At 49.1% G+C, this 20,820-nt stretch overlaps 1 protein-coding gene across 14 annotated transcripts in view; it reads left to right on the top strand.

Annotated features, from left to right (window-relative positions):
* Positions 1 to 20,820, top strand: part of CAMK2D (calcium/calmodulin dependent protein kinase II delta) — a gene marked incomplete at its 3' end in the record, with an annotated part of 206,572 nt that overhangs the window by 153,256 nt on the left and 32,496 nt on the right. For all 14 annotated transcript variants that reach the window (XM_081077257.1, XM_081077256.1, XM_081077266.1 and 11 more), the window contains exons 7-12: positions 35 to 137; positions 6,067 to 6,150; positions 14,474 to 14,568; positions 16,473 to 16,595; positions 17,379 to 17,462; positions 17,789 to 17,831. In XM_081077257.1, coding sequence (XP_080933383.1) covers positions 35 to 137; positions 6,067 to 6,150; positions 14,474 to 14,568; positions 16,473 to 16,595; positions 17,379 to 17,462; positions 17,789 to 17,831 — 532 coding nt within the window. The remainder of the gene's footprint in view (positions 1 to 34; positions 138 to 6,066; positions 6,151 to 14,473; positions 14,569 to 16,472; positions 16,596 to 17,378; positions 17,463 to 17,788; positions 17,832 to 20,820) is intronic.

Below are 20,820 nucleotides of genomic sequence, written 5' to 3'. Positions count from 1 at the left end.
CTCACTTCATCTTCCTTTTTCTTTCTAAATAAAGCCTGAGAATTTGCTTTTAGCCAGCAAGTCCAAGGGGGCAGCCGTGAAACTGGCAGACTTCGGCCTGGCCATCGAAGTTCAAGGGGATCAGCAGGCGTGGTTTGGTGAGTAAGGCCCGGCCTCCCGCCGCGCCCGTCACGTCCCGCCCACTTCCAGGCAGGGGACACGGAAAGGTTCCTTCTAGCAGCTTGACCAGTTTGAAGGTGTCGGGCTTTCATCAGCACTTAATTTTACTGACATTACAGGGCCTAGAATCGAGAAGTAATTTAAGGGAGAATATTATAGGAGAGCAAGGACATGCAGACTTTTTTCTTAAAGGATGGGTGAGAAAATGGGTCCTGTCCTCAGGTCTACTAAGACATTTGCAGTATTCGGAGTTCGTGTTTTATTCGTGAGGAAGTTGTGTTGCTAAAAGCTACTATGCACATAGCAGGTACTCAGGAAGCACTTGCAGAATGTGTCACAAATCTTTGTGATTCGTGCACACAGACGCGTTTGATGGTTTCGTGTTCATTATCTCCTTTCTCCAAAGTGCCCATTTCCTCTCTCAGATTTTGATAATTTTTAAATTTCTATATGATGAAATGTGTTTCCTTACAACTAAGGAAGAAGTTAACTCTAAACAAATTTAAATTATAGTATTTCTATCCAGGCTTATGGACTGTTTCCATGTTTAGCCTGATAAATTATTTCACCCATTGACTTCCTTCTGCCTCTGTTGCTGTCATTTCCCAGTATTAACCCGTTTCTCTTGGAATGTTTTATAATATAACCTCTCTGCAGCCTCAGTCTTATTTCTTTTCTGACTCTCTGTGTATTGAGGGTTGATAAAACTTTTAAAAGGCTTCACTTCTCACTGCTTTTCCCTGAACAATGGGAAGCAGAGAACTCAAAAGGTGCCTGCTTTTGGTTTACATGCAGCGCCTCTGGGTCCCTAACTGCACACCTCCTAACACCTGCCCAGAGCTCCCAGCATACACCTCGTCTGGAATCTGCCCAGCGGGTAATGGGGTGGTGGTTGGCAGCTCCCATCTCCCATGCCAGCAGCCTAGGTTACGACCCTATTTGATGCCACCCATCCTGGGACCTGACTATGACCCTCCCTGAGGTCAATAGCACCTTTTCCCCTAGGTCTCTCCTTACCCAACAGATGTATTTAACACCTCCAGACTTGGCATCTGGTTTGCCATGTGTTGACATCTGAATACGTTTGATCCTGTTAATTGCAAAGCAAAGTAAGTGGAATTAGACCTCTGTGAATCTGAGCTGCAAAGACCTCTGTGTCCTGGGCAAGAGTGTGGTTTACACAGATAAAGGATACACGAGGAGAGGAAGCAGTGGGGTTGTCCCCAAGGTGGGACAGACGTGTGGCTCAGACGGCAGGTCCTGCTCGGATGGCAGGTGCTGGCACTGTGGCCTCGGCGACCACCGGCCGCGAATGTAGGGCACCGACCAGCGTGTGTGGGTGTTCTGCTGCCTCTGGGGCCTGCCGGTGACGGCGTAACACTGCCGCCTCCCTCCTGGCTGAACGAGGGTTTGTTCCCTGGCAGACAAGGAGATGAGGGCACCAGAAGAAGGCTTGGCTCACGCAGAAACCTGCTAGTGCTGAAGATAACGTTGGCACGGGGGGAAGGGCGCCTGGGTCCTTCGGACGGGTTCTGCTTTTCAAAGTTCCAGAGATGTGACGGTTTTGCATGAGAGGGACGAAACTGGTTTCTGTTACGTACTGCCGGTCTGGACAGCAGTATGGCAGATGCTTCAGGACCGGTAGCCTGCGGGTCAGAAGCCGGTTAGGCTGAGGCAGTGTTCACATTCCGCGTGAGGGTGGCTGGGACTCAAGAGGACACGGGAGCCAGTCCCAGGCATGCAGGCAGGCAGGTTCTCCGAACTCGTGGCCCAGAGGTTGGGTTCTGTGTAGAACAAAGCAGGACCTCGCTTCACGAGACTTGGGGTGTGAGGCAGGATGCCAAAAGGGGGACTCCGGGGACTCATAGGCTCAGGGCTGAACTGCAATACCTGGGTCCAGACTGGGTGTCAGGACAGGACTGGGGGCCTTACGACCAGAGCTGAGGCTGAACTGGACACCAGCCATACACGATGCATCTGAGCGTGTGGGCTCTGAGCGCCCATCCCCTTCAGGGTCAGCTCGGCACTCATGTTCTCTAAGCCCGCAGGCTGTCGGGACATTCTGCTCTTTGAATAGAGTCCCTGGCTTCTGCCCATTAGGTAACCACATGCCTCATTCGCAGGGCGCACTGTGAGAACTGTTCAGTGAGTTTTGAAAACCATCTCAGTGTGAAACCCAGTGTCACACTTCTTTGTCACAGTGACAGCCGCCGAGTGATTCAGTGAGTGCAAGAGTGGATGGCAGGCTTGTGAAAGTAAGAACATCCAAATAAAACTCCTGCCTTTCCAGAGGTGCTGATTCATCTCTTAGAGCAGGCTGGTCCCAAGAAGCAGTGACACATCGGCAGGCGGGCCCGTCCTGTGTGGCCGTGAGCCGCTGCACTCTCGCTCAGGGACATAGGCGAGTCATGCCTTTCAGCAGGTGCCTTTTAAGTTCTGAGACAAGTCAGCACTTCTCAAGTGTAGAAAAACATCGTTTGTAAGTTTAAGAGAACCCCCGGGTCTGCTCGAGTTCGAGTGACTGCTCGCGGGAGGGGAAGCCGGCATGCGAGCCGCTGCTTGTCTCTGGGTTCCGCCATCTGGCTCCGGAGGAGAGACGTGTTTTAGTGTGAATGACTTGTTTTGATACTTACTCAGTATTATCTGCCATCATAGTCTCATTTTTTGACTCATTAATTTTATCTTTTAAAGTGTAACATCAGTGTCAGCGGGGGCGAGCTTTTTATTTTAATAAGAAAAATGGAACTCTTTCTTTATTATGTATAATTACGCCTGAGCTTCAGGCTTTTAAATAATTTTATTTTAATGAAATAAGAAGCCAATTACAAATAAAACAATAAAACTGTACTAGGCATTATAGAAGCTTCTTATTGGGTTTGATTTTTTTTTTCTTAATTCTCATTTTCAAGTCCCAAATATTTGTTTTTCCCACGTTCCTTCTTCTTTCTTCTTGGCCCCAATCTATTTGAACACGAGCCAGGAATGCTTGGTGACACCATGTGTCACTAGACTTGGTAAGGTGACTGGAGCGTTTACCCAGGAGCCATGTGCACACGCAGCCCATCGTTCCTGGGGACTGGGACTCAATTCTGTGTACAGCACGTTTCTAGTTTTCATTGCTGCTGGGAGAAAGGATCACTAACACAATCCTGTTTCACGGAAGACTTGTTTTGTTGCTTGGTAGTAGGTCCTTTTAAACAATAGTAAGGTTTTTTTAATGACAACATGTTGCATTGGCTACAGCAAGTGATTCTGTTTTCTCTGGGCTCTGATGCCCCTGTTGGTTTTTAGAGGGAGAGACGTTTGCTGCCTCTGAAGAAGGCTGGCTCTCGTCATTCCTCGCGGGCAGCATGTATCGTGATAAGCTGGATTCTTATGAGTTTCATCGGCCTCGGTATCCCTGACTCCAAGAGAGCTCGGGCACTCACACCGATTCTTAACGAGCCTGCATTTAGACGCCTGCTCGTGTTCTTAGGAGGAGTCCCCCGCCCCACCCACGGCTGCTGAAATGGAGCTAAATGAGAGGGAACGTGCTGTGTTCTTGGAGCGTTTGTGTCATCTCCGGAAGAGGTTCCTAATGACTTCATTCAAATGGCGTTGTCATCCTTACTGACACAGACTGACTTCCCCTCTCTTCCATTGAGTGAAATATCATTACCAATGTATTCCACAAAGCCATTTTAGACCCACACTAACGTACCAGTTCTAGACGGCAGAGCACAGATTGTATGCACAAAGGGGTGGAAATTCATAGTGGGAAGGACCGCTGAGAACTGGTCAGCCGAGAAGGTCACTGAGAGGGATTATTTAGGGCCTTCCTCTGTTCGAGAACAATTGGGGGGTTTCGGGAACAGAAAAGGTAACATCAAGGGTAGGATGAGAAGTCTGTTCTCAAGACCTTGAAGAGATCCATCAGGTCAGGGCTCAGAGGGGATGGAAAGGAAAGGGGTTGGGTGAGGGAGGGGACGTGCAGGTCCGGCCCGTCTGTGACCTGGACTCTGGCGAGGTCTCTGCCCGGGCTCCCTGTGTGTGTCTCCACTGGCGGGCTGGGGAGAGAGCAGGGTTCCCACCAATCGTGGCTGGGCCTCCCTCCTGGGACGATGCCTGCCACCACCCTGAGACTCAGGCATTCCCACACATCACCGCGCCAAGCAGACGCTTCTGCAGTGAAGTCGAGGGTGCCGCCTAAGTGCCAGCAAGCAGGTCCTTTGTGGGGCCCCTGTCACTGCCCGCGCCGTCCTCCTACAGGACAGAGGGTAAGTAATAAAAATGGGGGCTCTGAAATCTGTGCCTCCTCTTCTGCAGTGTTTCATTGAGAGAAGTCACGTGCCATTGCGTGCAAGCTTGGTTTTACAGCTCTTTGCACGTCATTTGTGCTTAGCAAGTATCCTCGGACAGGGACGTGGGGAAAGCACTTTCCATCCCAGTAACTCTATACCATGCTTCATCAGGGATTTGTGGCTTGCAGGAATTCCTGACTATATTCCCCTGTAAAGAAAATCGTTCCGGTTTTTATGTGTGCCTTTCAACAAAACTTCCAAATGAAAACGTTTATTTTTTGGTATGTTTTAAGTAAATATTTTACTTGAAAACTATTATTTTCAGGAATAGGGAGAGCGATTTTACTCCAGATTCGAGCTGTAAATTTGTTGTTATTTAAGTGAGTCTTCCTGGGGTCCACGTGACCTATGATGTCAGACTGTGCCAGCCACTGTCACCTACTACGTGTCTTCCCGACAGTGGAGCTGTTCAGTAGTGAGCCGTCCAGGTGCTGCTGACAAGTACACACTGATCATGTGTGAGGACAGGGAGCCTCTGACGTGTTCTGGGAGGCTCTGTTTTCCTGGTGAGGCCTCATACATGCTCATCCTCATTCCCCAACCATCGTAGACCACCTCACTTTCAAGATGATGTACTGGAAAGGTGCTTTAAGTTTGTTCTGAAGACCTGTGTTTTGCGTCCTTTATTTTATAAGTGCGTACTTCTCATAATAAAGTCATGCAGTATCATGACAACTGCCATCTTTTGCAAGGTCCTAAGGCTGCCTTCGATTCGGCCTCATCTCCCCGCCCCTGAGGCAGTGAGGTCTGTGGGTGGGGCCTGTGAACTGAGCCCACAAAAGACATTGACAGGAGGAAAGCACACTCATTTTATGTGGTGTCAATAGTTTAATTTTTATGCTCACAGAGAGGCCTTTCTAGAAAAGAAATGAGGACCCAAAGGAAGAGTAGACCAGGACCTGACGTCCCATTGTAACCCAGTGATGAATGGAGAGGGCTTTGGGGGGGGGGGCTGAGCGGGGAAGTGCTGAGTCGGGGAGGCGCTGAGTCGGGGAGGCGCTGAGTCGGGGAGGCGCTGAGTCGGGGAGGCGCTGAGTCGTGGAAGTGCTGAGTCGGGGAAGTGCCCGGGGGCTCAGGGGCAGTGGGGGAGGGGTCCTTGCAGTGGGTGTGTCTGTACGGCTGCCTCCTCCGCCCAGGGCCCCCCTCCTGCTGGGGGGGTTGGGGGGGGTATGGTCTCACAGGAAATGTGTGCCCTACTCTGGGGTACAAAGGGCTCCTGAGGGAACTTCCTGCACCTGCTGTGCCTCAGGTGCCTTTGGCCCACACGCCCTGGTGGTGCACTGGGGGGGTGTCCCGTCCCCTACACACAGGCGATGGGGAGGACGGCAGTACCGGGGGCTGGTCTGGTGTCTGAAAGGCCAGGGACTGATGTCTAAGCTACAGAGCGGACAGGTCAGTGTCCGTCCGTGCTGCTGTAAAGCAGCCTGCATTATGTCCACCTCCGAGAGCCTGTCCTGTGTGGGCAAACGTCGTCAGACGGAGCAGCGCAGACAGGGGGCTCTCCCTGGGTCTGCCCCTCCGCGGCATCCTGGCACGAGCCCTGACTCACGCTCTCTGTCTTCCCTAGGTTTCGCCGGCACACCTGGGTACCTCTCTCCAGAAGTCTTACGTAAAGACCCTTATGGAAAGCCAGTGGACATGTGGGCATGTGGTAAGCAAGCATGTTTTCCTGCAGTTTTCCTAGGGCACTAGAGTTGTTAGTTTAAAGCAGCATCCTTTCCGTTTGAAGCTGATGTGACAGAGTGGTGTCACTTCTCAAACAAGGTGACACCAAGGCCACCTGGAGGAAGGAAAGGGCACCGACTCCTGTCTGAACTAGCAGGTCTGCCTCTCCCACGAGTTCCCAGGAGACGCCAATGCTGCTGGTGCTGGCAGCACGTCCCCAGGCCCCTGTGTGTGATGTTGGCCTGTCCTAGTCCAAGCAGCCCGCACACAGGTGCGTTTGCATAGAGCGCTCGGCCGGGCACACGCGGGAAATGGTGCCCCTTGGAAAGGAATGAAGCTGCCCTTCTTCTGGAGCCTGGATGCAGGCCGTTACATGGCTCTGCCCCAGTCCCTGCCCTGTCCTCTCAGGGCTGTGTGCCCAGCCTCCCACAACTTCTGTGACGGACAGGCTCCTAGTGGCTGACGCGTGCTTCAGAAAGGGCCCCTGCAGGATGCTCTGGAATGTCCCCTCCTGGGCTGTGGGCACAGACCTGTCCTCCAGGCACCTGACAGTGTCACCGCATCCAGGCCAGACCGCACGGCCCCCGTGCCACACACGGGCGCCATGGCCTTGGCTGTCTGTCAGCACGCCTGGAAGGACTTGATAAAAAAAACTTTGATTCTCAAACTAACTTTAGGTTTGGTTTTATTTAAAAGCATGAATAAACTCTCTACTTTGTAGAGAGAGATTATCCCACACTATACTTGTCTGCTTTATCCCTTTACCTGTAGTAGCCTGGTGTTGGGCCTTAAACTGGGTGCAGCTGGGACTCCCAGGGTCCTGCCCAGGCTCCCCTGCCTGGAAAGCAGGTCTGAGAAGAGCACCGATCTGCAGCGACCTCCGGGTTCAGGGGCCTCTGGCACCCACTGGCCCCACCCCTTCCTCTCCGAGTTGGTTTCTTTACCTGTAGAACAGGAACATGTTACCCTCCTGGAACTGCATGAGGGTCAGATAGGGTACGCTTTCAATGAAGATATCTTATAGGTTGTCAAGCAGTTTAAATGCAGACAGCTATTATCTAAAAGGTTGGTGTTTCACTTAATTAAAGGGTGAGATCTTAGGTGTGTTCCAAGCTCTGTCTTCGACCTGCCTCCCTGAGAATATCCTCTAAGCGTGAAGTCTAAAATGCCTTTGGGTTACAACATTGGCATTTTAGAGCCACAAAATGTCCCTGTTCAAATCTAAATGTTAACGGCGGGTAATTCCAATATTTTCCTGCAGTAAGTCTGCCCCTGCCACACATCTCTTCCTGCAGACGACTTTTAGAGCCGCGGAGCCTGCAGCTCCCCAAGGACAGTCGGGGCGTGGCTGGACAGTGGCTGGCACCTGAGGGTGACCTGCCCCGGGGCCTGCAGGTTCTCCTCCTCTGTCCCTGCTCTGTCCTCCTTTCCTTTCTGTTTTCCCTCCCCCTGGTCCCGTCTGCTCCAAGGGCAGAGCCCTCGGCCAGCCTCCACTCTCCTGCGTGACACGCTGGTCTCCATACCTCAGCCCCCTCTTACAAAATGGAGACGATGATGGTGCGCGCCTCCTGCGAGGGCCGAGAGGAATGGTTAACACAAGTGTGGTTATTGTGACTGTTACTGTTATAATAGAAACCTAGTGGCGTTTCTAGGCCGCTGACACACAACGCAGCCTTAGAGGAGCCAGACCACACGCCTCAGTGGGCGTCTCAGCCTCAGGCCGGCCGGCCAACACACTCTGCTTCCGTTTCCACGGTTTAGTCCTTCCTTATGCAGCTTGTGTTCTGCACAAGACGATGCTGTGTACCCAGGCGCAGCTCCTGAATCCTGCGTCGCTCGTTCAGACCCTTTAAAGAAACCATTCGTTTGGTGCTGGCATCGAAACACTTTTCTTCACCGTGTATAAATTTATTCATGACAAGAATATCAGATCCTTTAAAGAGAACCACCCTCCCCCCCAAAAAAAATAACCCTGATATTTTTACTAGGATTTTTTACTGGTTTGGGGCATAATCAGAGTTGACCTTACCCAGAAACGCCTACAGGGACCCTTAGCTGTGGGGGCTCTGAGCTGAGTCCAAGCAGCTGCCTTTTAATAACTATGACATGTTATCAGGGTTAGGCTCACCACACAGACTGTGCTCGACTTTGATATTACTTTGGTAAATTTGCGCCCACTTGGCTTCTGGATTTTCTGTTTGAGTGCATTTCCATAACACAGTTTGCTAACCTTTTTAAATACCGGCTATCCTGTAATAATGGGTGTCACATCCATGAAGTGTGAGATAGCTTACAGGGCAGGAGCTCTAACTCTTTCTTGGCTGGAATAGGGGCAAAAGGTAGGAAGAAAAATGTTGTTTTCCTCCCTGTTGTCTGAGAATGTGACTCTCAAAACCTGTTAGTAAATATTGGGTGGATGGATGGGTAATGGATGGATGGATGGATGGATGGATGATGGATGGATGGATGGATGGGTAATGGATGGATGGATGGGTAATGGATGGATGGATGGATGGATGGATGGATGGATGGATGGATGGATGGGTAATGGATGGATGGATGGATGGATGGATAGATGGGTGGGTAATGGATGGATGGATGGATGGATGGATGGATGATGGATGGATGGGTAATGGATGGATGGATGGGTAATGGATGGATGGATGGGTAATGGATGGATGGATGGGTAATGGATGGATGGATGGATGGATGGATGGGTGATGGATGGATGGATGGATGGATGGGTGATGGAAGGCTGGATGGATGGATGGATGGGTAATGGATGGATGGATGGATGGATGGATGGGTGGGTAATGGATGGATGGATGGGTAATGGATGGATGGATGGATGGATGGATGGATGGATGGATGGATGGATGGATGGACGGACGGACGGATGGATGAATGGACGGACGGATGGGTAGGTACTGTATGTACACATGAGAACATATGTGCACACATACACACACACAATCACAGATCTCATGAGAGCCTTCTGGAGACTTAGCGCCAGCAGGTGTCTCACGGATTTCAACACACTCTGCCATGGACAGAGCCACCGTTAACTTTGCTCAGTTTCATCCTTTCCTCCCCTGTCTTCACAGTTTCCTACAAACAGCCACGTCCCTTGGTGACAAGCCCCACCCATTAAAGCACATACCACATTTGCTGCCAGCTCCCATTCTCTCTAGAGATTGTGGTGTCGTCCAATTGTGCCTGGAAATGCACTTGGGGGGTCACACACCAACTACAGAAATGTTTTAGATAGCCTAATACCACATATTTGGGGAAATGAGCGCCACTGCCCACAACTAGAAGCATTGTAATAGATTCTTCTGCCTTTCGTTCCATATCTGGGTCACTGCTGTGTTTGGGACATTGTTTTACCATTTGGTATGTGTCATCTCACTCAGGTGACATGAAAGGCACATTGAATTCACTTGAACTGTAAGGTGCCCCCTTCGTCACCCACTTGTAAGACCCAGCAGAGTGAAGCACAGCCCAGCGGTGGCTCCCTGTCTGGGGCGTGTCTGAGGGACACAGCCATCCATCACACTAGCTCTTGCTGATCGTGTGACTCCTCCTCTTCAAGGCGAGAAGTCAGGTAGTAGACAGGACATGACACGCCCAGGTGACAAGGAACGCAGAGGAGCCATGGAGCAGGATGGCAGCCCGTCTTCTCTGTGAGCTGAGCTGTGAGCGCTCCTCACAGAACATTCTTTGTCTTCCAGCAGTTGACACAGAGAGTGAAGGATGACATTGGAACAATGGCTCAAAGGAGCCTTACGTGATTTTATTAGAAATAGGCCATTTTCTGTACATAGAAACTTCAGATACTTACCACCACTGCCTTGCTTTTTAACTCACAGAAAGTAGTGTGACCTGTTCTCGGTCTTTGAAAGCAACTCGTCCATTACTGAGAAGTAAATAATAGACATTACCGAAGCGAGAACATAGCCTGTGTTCTGCTGTTAGCAACAGTAAATTGGTTTTGATGGCTTTCTTGTACGTATAGCTGTTTCCGTAATTCCCTAATGGGGTGGGCAAATGCTGTTTATAGATGTCACTGAGTCACTGGCTTTTAACAGGACTTCCTTCTGCATCCTGGCTTAAAAAATAATAAATGTGAGCCTCTAAACATAGCTGCCACACACGCACACACGTGCTCACACACGCACACACACGTGCTCACGCACACACACATGCATCCACCATACTACTTTACCTGAATTAGATAGCGCTCAGAACACTTACGAGCGACGTAACTTAGGACTGTCACAGAACACCATGACGTTTGTGGATCCTTGGAGTTTCTCCTTTCCCTGCATGGTCATTTCAGGTGCAGCATTTGTGTGGTTTCTGGGCCTGCCCCTTTCATGGTTCAGCTAGGCCAAGTAAGCACGAGTGCTTTTTAGCAAAGCCTTTCCCGTTTTGAAGCCTGAAGCCTCCCGCACAGCTTGTTTCTGTTAGCCGTCCTGTGAAGGCGTGTCCTGGGCCCACCACAGGCGTGCTCCCAGATGGCGTGCTGTGCAGCACCCCTTGTGACCTGTGTCTGCGGCCGTCTTCCAGCCCTGGAGCAGGGCGTTACCCCAGGTGGTCTCCCGCTGCTCTCTGACTCAGGACCTAGATACACTGTCACATGTCCTGAGATCCCGTATCTGTGGTTTCCCTAACTTCATGGTTTTCACATTGTGGACTCTGGGCCACATTCCTCATAGTGACTGGCTTATCAAAAATGCCACTTTCCGAATGCCCCCAGAGAACGATTGCGTACGGGTCTCAGGTGTGTGCTTCCCCGCTCGTGCCAGGTGACCGGTGCCGCAGTGTGGAGCGCTTGACACAGCTGGTTGCTGGTCACTCGAGGGCAGTGGGTTTTAGGGTCTTCTCAGCATAGCGCAGGCTGCAGGTGCGTGGTCACAGACGTCTTGGCCAGATGGTGGGACCTTTGCTCTGGGGGCCCTGACGTTTCTCATGTATTGCATAACCTGTCATCAGGAGACCTCTTTAAAAATGATCAGTTTCTGGCTTCTTTAAAGTGATCAGAAGAAGGAATAAGAAGACGCTTCTGCTGAGATGTAGCATTTGTCCCTGTCAGAGGGGTGGTCATGTCACAGCCACGCAGACATGTCACAGCCATGCGGACATGTCACAGCCACGCGGACATGTCACACCACACGGACAAGTCACAGCCACGCGGACATGTCACAGCCACGCGGACATGTCACAGCCACGCGGACATGTCACACTCACTCGGACATGTCACCGCCACGCGGACATGTCACCGCCACGCGGACATGTCACAGCCACGCGGACATGTCACCGCCACGCGGACATGTCACCGCCACGCGGACATGTCACACCACACGGACATGTCACAGCCACGCGGACATGTCACAGCCACGCGGACTTGTCACAGCCACGCGGACATGTCACAGCCACGCGGACTTGTCACAGCCACGCGGACACCACCCTGCCTGGGTCGGGGGGCTGGCATGGGGTGCCCCTCCTACACAGGCCGGCCGCTTCCAGCTTCTGAAAACCAGCTCCTGCCGTGGGTGTCCTCCCCTCCGCGGCCTGAGTCACAGTGTCAGCTGAGCGTCCCTACTGCAGTGTGTGGACATGTTTTGGCCTCTGTTTCTGCGATAGCGTCAAAGCGCCAGGCTTCCCCTCCTCCACTGAACTGTCCTTTCCGGCTTCGCACCCTCCCAGCCTACCCTCTGCACGTCTAGCTTCCCGCTGACATCCAGTTTCTCAGCACTGTTCCTTCATCTCGACCGTCACAAGAATGGCCTTCAAGCTGTTTTAATCATTAGTGTGATGATAGCTCTGATCATTTTACTAACTCTAGCTTTTATTAAAGGTCCTTGGTACTGTAGTTTTCCTAACCAGGAATTACTGCTTCTTGACTCTTATAACCCAGCGTCCCTCACGTCTCCCCACACAGGTATGTACTTACATCATGAAAACTAGCTTTAGCTTCCATTATTAAAGGTTGTGCGAAACTGACTGTGTCAAGTAGCCTTTTGATGTTTTGTTCTGGAAAACCTGAAACTTAGCGAAGTGGAGACTAGCCCCCCTCACCCTGTACCAGGAAGATTTAGGTGAGTGCAAAGATCTTATCAGCACATCCGTGAATAGTCTAATGTGCATCACTTTCAATAGCGATAGTTTGAAAATGTCATGTAATAATAACTAAAGTCACCGTATCCAGTAATTTTTGCAGTTTGCTCTCTCCTCTCTCAGTTCTGTCCTCAGCTTGGTCTCCAGCGTCTCCTCACGTGTAGGTTCCCCGCCCTCTGTCTCTGTCTCTTCTCCTCATTCTGCCCTGTCTTGGTCGGGGACGCCGTGGTCCCACAGCAGCTGCACAGAGTGACTCCACGCTGTGAGGAAGGCGCATTCCCGAGACCACACAGGAAGAGGCAGGGCGCCCACGGCTGTCTTGTCACATGCAAGGAAAGGAACTATGAAAGGCCACTGAGTTTGTATGAACAGGCTCGGGAGCCAGTATGATGAGGTTTCTACTGGTTAGAGGTGGGACGATTAGAGGATAACTAAGGAAAAAACACTAATGGACTCCAACACTTCAAATGCGTAAATGCACAGTGTTACCATGGCAGTCAAAACACAGAAGAAACCGTATCTTTGGAGGACCCTGGGAACCAATGCATTATTTTGAAAACTGGTTAATAAGAGGGGAAAATCGATTGCTCCACCTTCCTACATGAACTGCACCTCAGGGTAAGCAAGTAGTCGATGAAGTAAGTTATTCTTGAAGAAGGTCTAAGAGGATTGGAACACAGTTCCCAGCCCTGCTGAGATGCCTGGCAGCGACCTCCAGAGGTCAGCATCTCCGTTGTGAGCCTTTCTTCACTTTCAAGCAGCCTAACTCCCTGCTTCTTGAAAAAGTGTCCAGAATCAGTGCCGTCGGCTGCCATTTCAAAGCCCATTCTCTTCACCCGTAACTGAGGGCCGGGCCCCACGGCGACGGCCTTTTCCTGCATGGAAACGCCGACACGCACTCACCACCATGATCACTAGCTGCGTCTGTGACACCAGGCAGCACAAAGGGTTCAAAATAAGTGAAGTCTCTAACAATAAAACATGGAAAAATACTTTTGTGTTGTGAAAATGAGGTACCCGTACAATGAGATTTTCTTCATGGTCTTTTTTTATTTTATTTTTTTAACCTCCCCTGTGACGAAGTAACTGTCAGTCTTGATTTGAAGGCCTCGTTGGGTTGTTATTGAGGATTGTTGTTTGAAACAATTACTCTGGTGTGTGTCAGACGGCTGTAAAAGACTAGGGGGTTAAACCACCATTTAAAAGCCATTTCAGCTGCGACGGTGGCTCGTATGAAGACGTCGGGACAATGGACGATGCCGGAGCAGGGCTAGTTCTCCCTAAAATGAAGAGGTGAGGGGAGCCGGAGACGTGCTCTGCTTAGGGAGCCTCAGGGACCTCGCCCGGGGTCCTAGCTGAAGGGAAAGCCAGCAGGAGAGGCCAGAGCGGACCTACCTCCCGGACACCGGGCTGGAAAAGAAACTGAAGACCTGCACGGGGCAAAGGAGTTTTTCAAAAGTAGGGGATGGGCATATGATAACAGGAGGACAGGAGATGTGGGGACAGCAGATGCAATTGTGCAGCAAGTTAAAGCCTGTGGAAACAGATTGTTAGTCAAAGTTAAAGCAGATCCTTACTGCAAATACTTACATACCGCTGACATGATATCGGGTTGTGTTACAGCTGAGTGTTTGTTTCCTTGAGTTTCGTGTGCAGTTCTGTCTCCTCTAACGTGTTCTGTACTGTTACTGGTCTCGTTGTTTTATTGAAAAGCTCTGTTTTTCAAGAGTAAGCTCACTGAAGGGAGAAGGATTTTCACCCCCTTGCATGTTGTCCATACCCCCAGAGCCCTGGCTGCTCAGAGCATAAATGTGTGGCCCAGGCACCGTCTCTTAACAGCTGTCAGGATTCAAAGCACAATGACTAACAGGAAATAAATAACACATGTTAAGTTTTAAATGTCAACCTACTAATGAGCAATATCACATAGGATCTAAATAGACAAGTGTGCCGGGATGTCACCTGTAGGAAGAGTTTAGGGAAGGGAGGCTGAAGAATGTGTGGCCAGAATGGCAGGTGTCACCGACATTATCTGAGCGTTTAGCACCCCCCACCCCCACCCCACAGGGCTTCGGAGTGGATGGCACATGCCATCTGGGTATCCCAGCAGCCAGTCGCCTCTCCTGGGACGTGTGTGGCTTAGTGCCCTGCTCTCTGTGTGACAACCTGTGTTGTGTTTGTCCTTGCAGGTGTCATTCTCTACATCCTACTGGTGGGGTACCCGCCCTTCTGGGATGAGGACCAGCACAGGCTCTACCAGCAGATCAAGGCCGGAGCCTACGACGTATGTGACACTTGCGGCTGTACTGGGGTTTGCTGTCTGTGTGCTGACCAAGAACCACATGTCCTCATTGCTGGCTTAGCCATAGTTTTCAGCAGTTTCCTGTATTATCTGCCTCTCACTTGGGGAAAGGGAGGTAAACACTCAGAACTGCCGTCCATGCGGTCTGTCTGTATATCCTTCAGGCTCCCTGTCTGCTGAGACTGAAAGGAAAGGAGTAACGTGTCTAAGGAAAGGCCTCGCTTGTCCAAACGTTTGGACCTTTGTGCATGTTAACACATATGAAAAGTAAAAGATTTTCACTTGAGAGGTGACGACTAAGAGATGAGGAGTTTAATGACATTCCCAAACGCCTACCACATAATTTTAAATTGTTTAATGGCACCTGGCAGTGACCCTTTGTCAAATAGAATATTGTTCCGTGTGTCAGTTTTGACTTGCTTTTTGTGTTTTTTACCTAACGGGCTTCTTTGCAATGTTTCATTTGAAGAAGGAGTTTCACAATTGAAAAATATTTGAAAATTGCAATCCCAATACATTTTATTTACAGTTAGAATATTTGAAAGTAGGCTTACACACACACACACACACACACACACACACACGTGAATTAAGTTCTGAGTCTGAAAAGTGAGTCCTTCTCTATTTTCTCTTCACGGATGAACTTTGCACTTGGCTAGAATTTCTCTCCTTTGGCAAATGTTACCATAAACACAATCTACCCCCTCCCCTGACCCCACCTCGCACCGCCCTCTGGAAGTCAGTGTGTAGGGTCTGGAGACACTTCCCGGGTGTTTGTGAGGGCTGACGAAGGCCACATTGGGTCCACCCTCTATGCACAAGTTCAAAGCTTGATGTCGAGTTGAGAGGGATTAATGTAAAAAGTGAGTTATATTCTGTCAGGTCTCATGAACTCCCCAGTGCCTTTCTGTTAAAATGTTCTATTTAGGGGGAGGTGTGTATCACAAGAGTTTAAAATGTGTATTGTTTAAAGAAAACTTAGGATAAATAGCTTTATTATAAAGTTATTAAGGTACAATTGGATTTTTAATACAAGTTCTGAGACTCAATTACCTTCAAGAACTTCACTTGGTGACATTTGTAATGAAGTATGTTTTTTTTAGAAATAGTATTAGAAGGGAAAACTTCTAATGTGTCGTGAACTGACATCTATTATTATTACCATGTATGCTAGAAAATGAATTCTTTTTGGTGGTTTTCTGACACCAGTGTTTAATGGTACCCTTATTGCAACCCATCTCTGTGTATATAAACTAAAAATATATTTAAAGAGGTAGAAAACAATGTGCATGATTCACCATGCAGAGTAGAGCAACCCTTTGATGTGTAAATGAAGCCAGGCTGAGGCTCCTTGTCACGGCAGCAGCCCTGGTAGCCATGGGAGGGGTTCTGGTGCAGGAGGGAGCCGTTTTCTTGTCTCTGCCGTTACTGCTTGGCAGTATGGACGAGTGCGGTACTTCTTGGAACCTGGGCATGACAGCACAAGGATACCTGTGACAACTTCTCAGCTTTATGGATTGCTGCAAATAATTATGGGGGAAATGGCATAAACTTTCATTTTCAGATCAAAGCAGAGATGCTTTGAGAGGACTAGAAGATTCTTAAGTTTGTTTTTCTGAGTTGTAAAGTACATTCACTGGATAGACTATGCAAGCCATTGAGTATATGTGCATCTCCTGTGTCAGTTACTCTTCTTAATATAGGTAGATGTACGTGTGGGGGACGTACCTATCTACATCATTTCATCTCAAGGAAGTTGATGTCATGCAGAAAGGAAATTTATGTAGAAATTCACTACTTAAGGAAATGATTCATATATTTGGTTATTCCCTGTTTGACTCAGTGTATCTATTTTGTAAATGCTTTATAAATTTATATTTTTGAAGTTTCCGTCCCCAGAGTGGGACACAGTGACCCCTGAAGCCAAAGATCTCATCAACAAAATGCTCACTATCAACCCTGCCAAGCGCATCACAGCCTCGGAAGCTCTGAAACACCCATGGATCTGTGTAAGTGTCACTTGCCAAAGGCCCCAGGCGCGAGTGTGAAAAACGGACTCGCCTTTAAAATTTCTGTCATGCATTTAAAATAACCTTTGCAGAAAAAGATTAAGTGAATGAATGAATGAATGTTGACTCCAGCTGTTTAACAAGGTTAATTTCATAATGGTTGAAAACACCTGTCAGGTAGCAAAATCTGATGGACACAGATTGCTGAATAAATATTGCCTACAGTAACACTAGGGATGAGTGTCCACCTACCAACTATTGTAATACGCTTGCACAGAAGGTAAGAAAATGATGCCAAGACCAAGTATTTCCCAGGAGAAAAGATCCAACAAAGCTCATTATTTATCATTCGGCAGCTTTGGAAGCTGGGAGGAAGTTTTCGTTGTAGGAAAGAAGGCCCACGGAGACTGAGTGTTCTGGACACGTGCTAAGAAAATCGTGGGATCTTGGGGGGAATGTAGAGATCTCAGTAAATTTCTAGGGGTAAGGGTCAAGTGTTAAGGCAATAAGTCAACCAAAGACAGTTCAGTAGAAATACGATCAAAGACATATTGTCACAAAGATAGTGGGGAAATCACCTATATTATCTGTGTGACTGGGCGTCTTAGTGACAAACAGCCCTGGCAGAGTTAGTCGTTCATCTCTAGGGAATTTTTCAGTTGGACACTTGCAAGCTCATCGTGTGGGTACAGGCCCCAGTCACGAGACTGGAAAAGCTTGAGGATACTGTTGAACGTCGTGTGTCTTAAACCCCCAGTGAAGCCCCTCTTTCTCCTCCTCCAGCAACGGTCCACGGTGGCCTCCATGATGCATAGACAGGAGACTGTCGACTGCTTGAAGAAGTTCAACGCCAGGAGGAAGCTGAAGGTGAGCCATGGGCGCTTCTGTGGGGATCGGCCTGGCGGAGTGAGGAGTGAGGTGCTGACCTGCAAAGGCTCTTCAGGGCCTAGCCTCGCTGTCCACTCCTGGGCCCTGCGGACATGGGGTGGCACTAGGAGAAGAGCTGGGTGGGGGCAGCTGTGGTCACCCCCCCCCAGTCGCTGGGAGCTGTTGGGTACCGGCCACCATCACGAGGGGCTGCCGCTCTCAGGAAACCAAAGCCCAGACCACAGGTGAGGCCGGGAAGTCTGTGGCCGAGGACCGCAAGGCCGGTCAAGCAGCGCGACCTCTGCTTGTTCTTCTTTCTCTCTCAGGGCGCCATCTTGACAACCATGCTGGCCACCAGGAACTTCTCAGGTACGTGTGTGAAGGCCCCTGCTCCCGGTCTTCTGTTCCCTCTTTGGAATTGAGGATAATTAAGGAGGAGAATAGCACTGTCATTTTGTTCAGAAAGGGCAGGGTGTGGCATGGACTCGGCCACGTGGGGCCAGCAGGTTGCTCGCTGGACGTGGTGGGCATCAGGCAGGTGACTGGCCACCTCCCGGCAGGGCCACCCGTTGGCACCCACGCGTGGCAGACATGCCCCTATCCTGGGCTCAGCATCCCCAGCCCAGAATTATAACTGATATTTCATAAAGCAATAATGATGAAGACGTTTTTCGTCTCATTCTCATTGGGAATCCCAATAAGCACAATTTTTAAAGGGCATCGAGGGACCCGCTTCTCTTAGGCCAGAGTTCTCTCAAAAGTGCAGTAGTGTCTAGACTGTAAAAACATTTACAGTGTTCAAAGGGGTTGAAATCCGTTTCCCAGACAAGCTACCCCCCAGTGCAGTAACACTGCAGGGTGAGAACAGTGCCCCGCACGACTCTGTGCTAGAAATAAGTTTTAAATAATGGCCGAGTGAGGCTGACCTATTTATTCACTGTAGGAATGATTCTCCAGAAGGGACGTTAGTACATGTCATTTCCAGAAGTTAATCTGAGTTGTGGGCCCTTTTCGGCAGCCGGTCTCAGAGGACCAGCTTTCCAGGTCGGGGTTGATAGACGTTGGTGAGCCCCATGCACGGACGACTGAGGCAGCCCCTCAGCTGCTCTTGGCAGCCTGCATGTGGCTCTGGAGACCCAGAACAGTTGTTACACTGTGGTGCCCAGAATGCGGCCATTTTTCTTTGCCTACTGTCCCCATGAGAGTAACCTGCCGCATCCGATTATCCAGCAACTTCCCATTCTTTCTTCCTGCCTCCTGCTTGGCCTGCTGTTGTAGTGACACCAGGTGATGGTGTAAACGTGATCAACACTCAAACTCCTGAAACCACTGATTGTTTACGATTGTATGAAGGTGTCCCCTCTGTCCTCACTGCACTCAGTTACACACAAGGTGAAACCGTAAGTGGCTTTCCCACAGCTGCCACTGCACTGTGAGAAGACAGTGACAGCCCAGTGAGTGACGCTACAATGAGGGATGGTGTTATGGGCTGTTCGTGTAGTGAGACCTGTTAGCGCCTTTGTTGAGTTGCCTGTTTTACAAATGGTTGGGTGATACAGTTGACGTTTACATGGGTGACTCAACTTCATCTTATCAAAGAGTAATTACTATGTACTGTATCAAATGAACTAGTATTTCACTGTGCCCCAATAATGAGCGACTCACTAAAAGGTAGCATGGTGTACATAGTATATATTGTGAATGAGAAACTAACTTGAAAAAATATCCAGAATAAAAATTGTGTTTCATGAAGGTCTTAAATATATTGGCATAAATTGGGCCTTTTTAAAACATGTGTGTGGAAGCTTTTTTTTTAACCTCACATTTTCCTTTCAGCATCTTATAAACTAAAAACTTAGGACCAGTAGGTAAATTTACATTGTTTCTGAAATGTCTTAGCACGAAAGGCAGTTTCTGTAAGTTCATCGCGTTACAGCCACCAAACCCCTTTAGAGCCCGTTACATCTTGTACTTGAAATCACCTCCAGTGCTGAGTGTTTCACTCGTTGTTTCATTGCCAAACACACTCTTTAATCTGTCCGTAAGTTCATGGTTATAGAGTTGTTTTTATTTCTTCTTTTCTCCCCTCTGTGGAGTGTATTCTCATGAGGTAAGATGGATAGAAATTGAAAGGGCGGTCCTACCTCTGGCCCCGGCCCTGCCCTGATCCATGGTCCCCTCCATGCGAGGCAAGGCCTGGGTTCTGAGCTTACCCTGGTCACTGCTGCAGGACTCGCTTCCAGTTGCTTCTTAGCTCGAGACAAATAGTATTACAGCCAAAGCAACTATTTCTTACAGTCTCAGTTACCAGCAAATTATTAGCTTTGATGCTAAGGACTGAATAAAAATAACATTTTTGCATCTTTTAAATAAATTTAAAATTATACCAAGTGGTGTCAAAATAATGCCCAAATCCAAAGGGCAGCAGGGAGTTAACGTGTCCAGGCTGTTCTGCAGCCACGCATTTTCACGTCAGAGGCCAGATCCTGTTCTGCTGCAGGTAAACGATGACAGGTGTGGCTCAAGGGAGGTGCACTCCCCCCCACCACACAGCGACCTCCACGGGGGTCCTGGTCGGCTCTGAGCTGTGAACCCATGTGTGCCGCCCATTCAGCAGTGCACATTGCAAGGACACCTTTACCCTTCAGTGCATTCAAGTTCAGCAGGGGTTGGTCAGAGCCCTCCAGGAAAGGCGCCTCACATATAAGACAGTGCCCTGTGGGGATTCTCTGATTCAGCTGAAGATTTCATTTTGCTTTACATTGTGTGTGCCTCAAATGTGTGGTTTTTAAGTTTTCAGTGTAAAGGCTTTCTTTACACAGGCTTTGTATTCTGATTTTGAGGTACTACAAGAATGCATAGTGCCTTTTTTTAAAGGTCATATGCCAATCCTTTAAAAAATTTGCTCTAGGTCAATAATACAGCATTTCATTTTTAATACAGTTGTTAATATTTTTTGTAAGAAATGAAGTGGTCTGATTTCAACAATATGTATTGAAACAAAGATGTTATTTAGCTGAGCAAATTTTCACAAATCAGTGTTAGACCTCTAGAAAGAGGGTTTAGGCGGCAGAACTGACGAGGCCGCCATACTCATGTGGCCGCACACGTAACACAGTCTGGAAGCTGGTGTCTGGAGGCTGAAAGAACTTTCTGGATCACAAAGGCACCATCCACTTAAACTTCCAGGATCCTTTCCACGGCCAACGGTGAAATTAAATCCAGTAACATAACTGGCAGTGTTCGATGGTATGCAATGAGCTCAGTGAGAATCGAATTTGATGTGACAGAACCAAAGAAAGTGATTCTGCATTTCCATGTCCTGTGAGCTCAGCTCACCTGGACCTTGAGGCTTGGC

This window comes from Rhinolophus hipposideros, assembly GCF_964194185.1.
Source record: "Rhinolophus hipposideros genome assembly, chromosome: 16".
Classification (NCBI taxonomy): Eukaryota; Metazoa; Chordata; class Mammalia; order Chiroptera; family Rhinolophidae; genus Rhinolophus; species Rhinolophus hipposideros.
The sequence above is the reverse complement of the archived record's forward strand: the minus strand, read 5'-3'. Positions and strand labels throughout refer to the sequence as shown.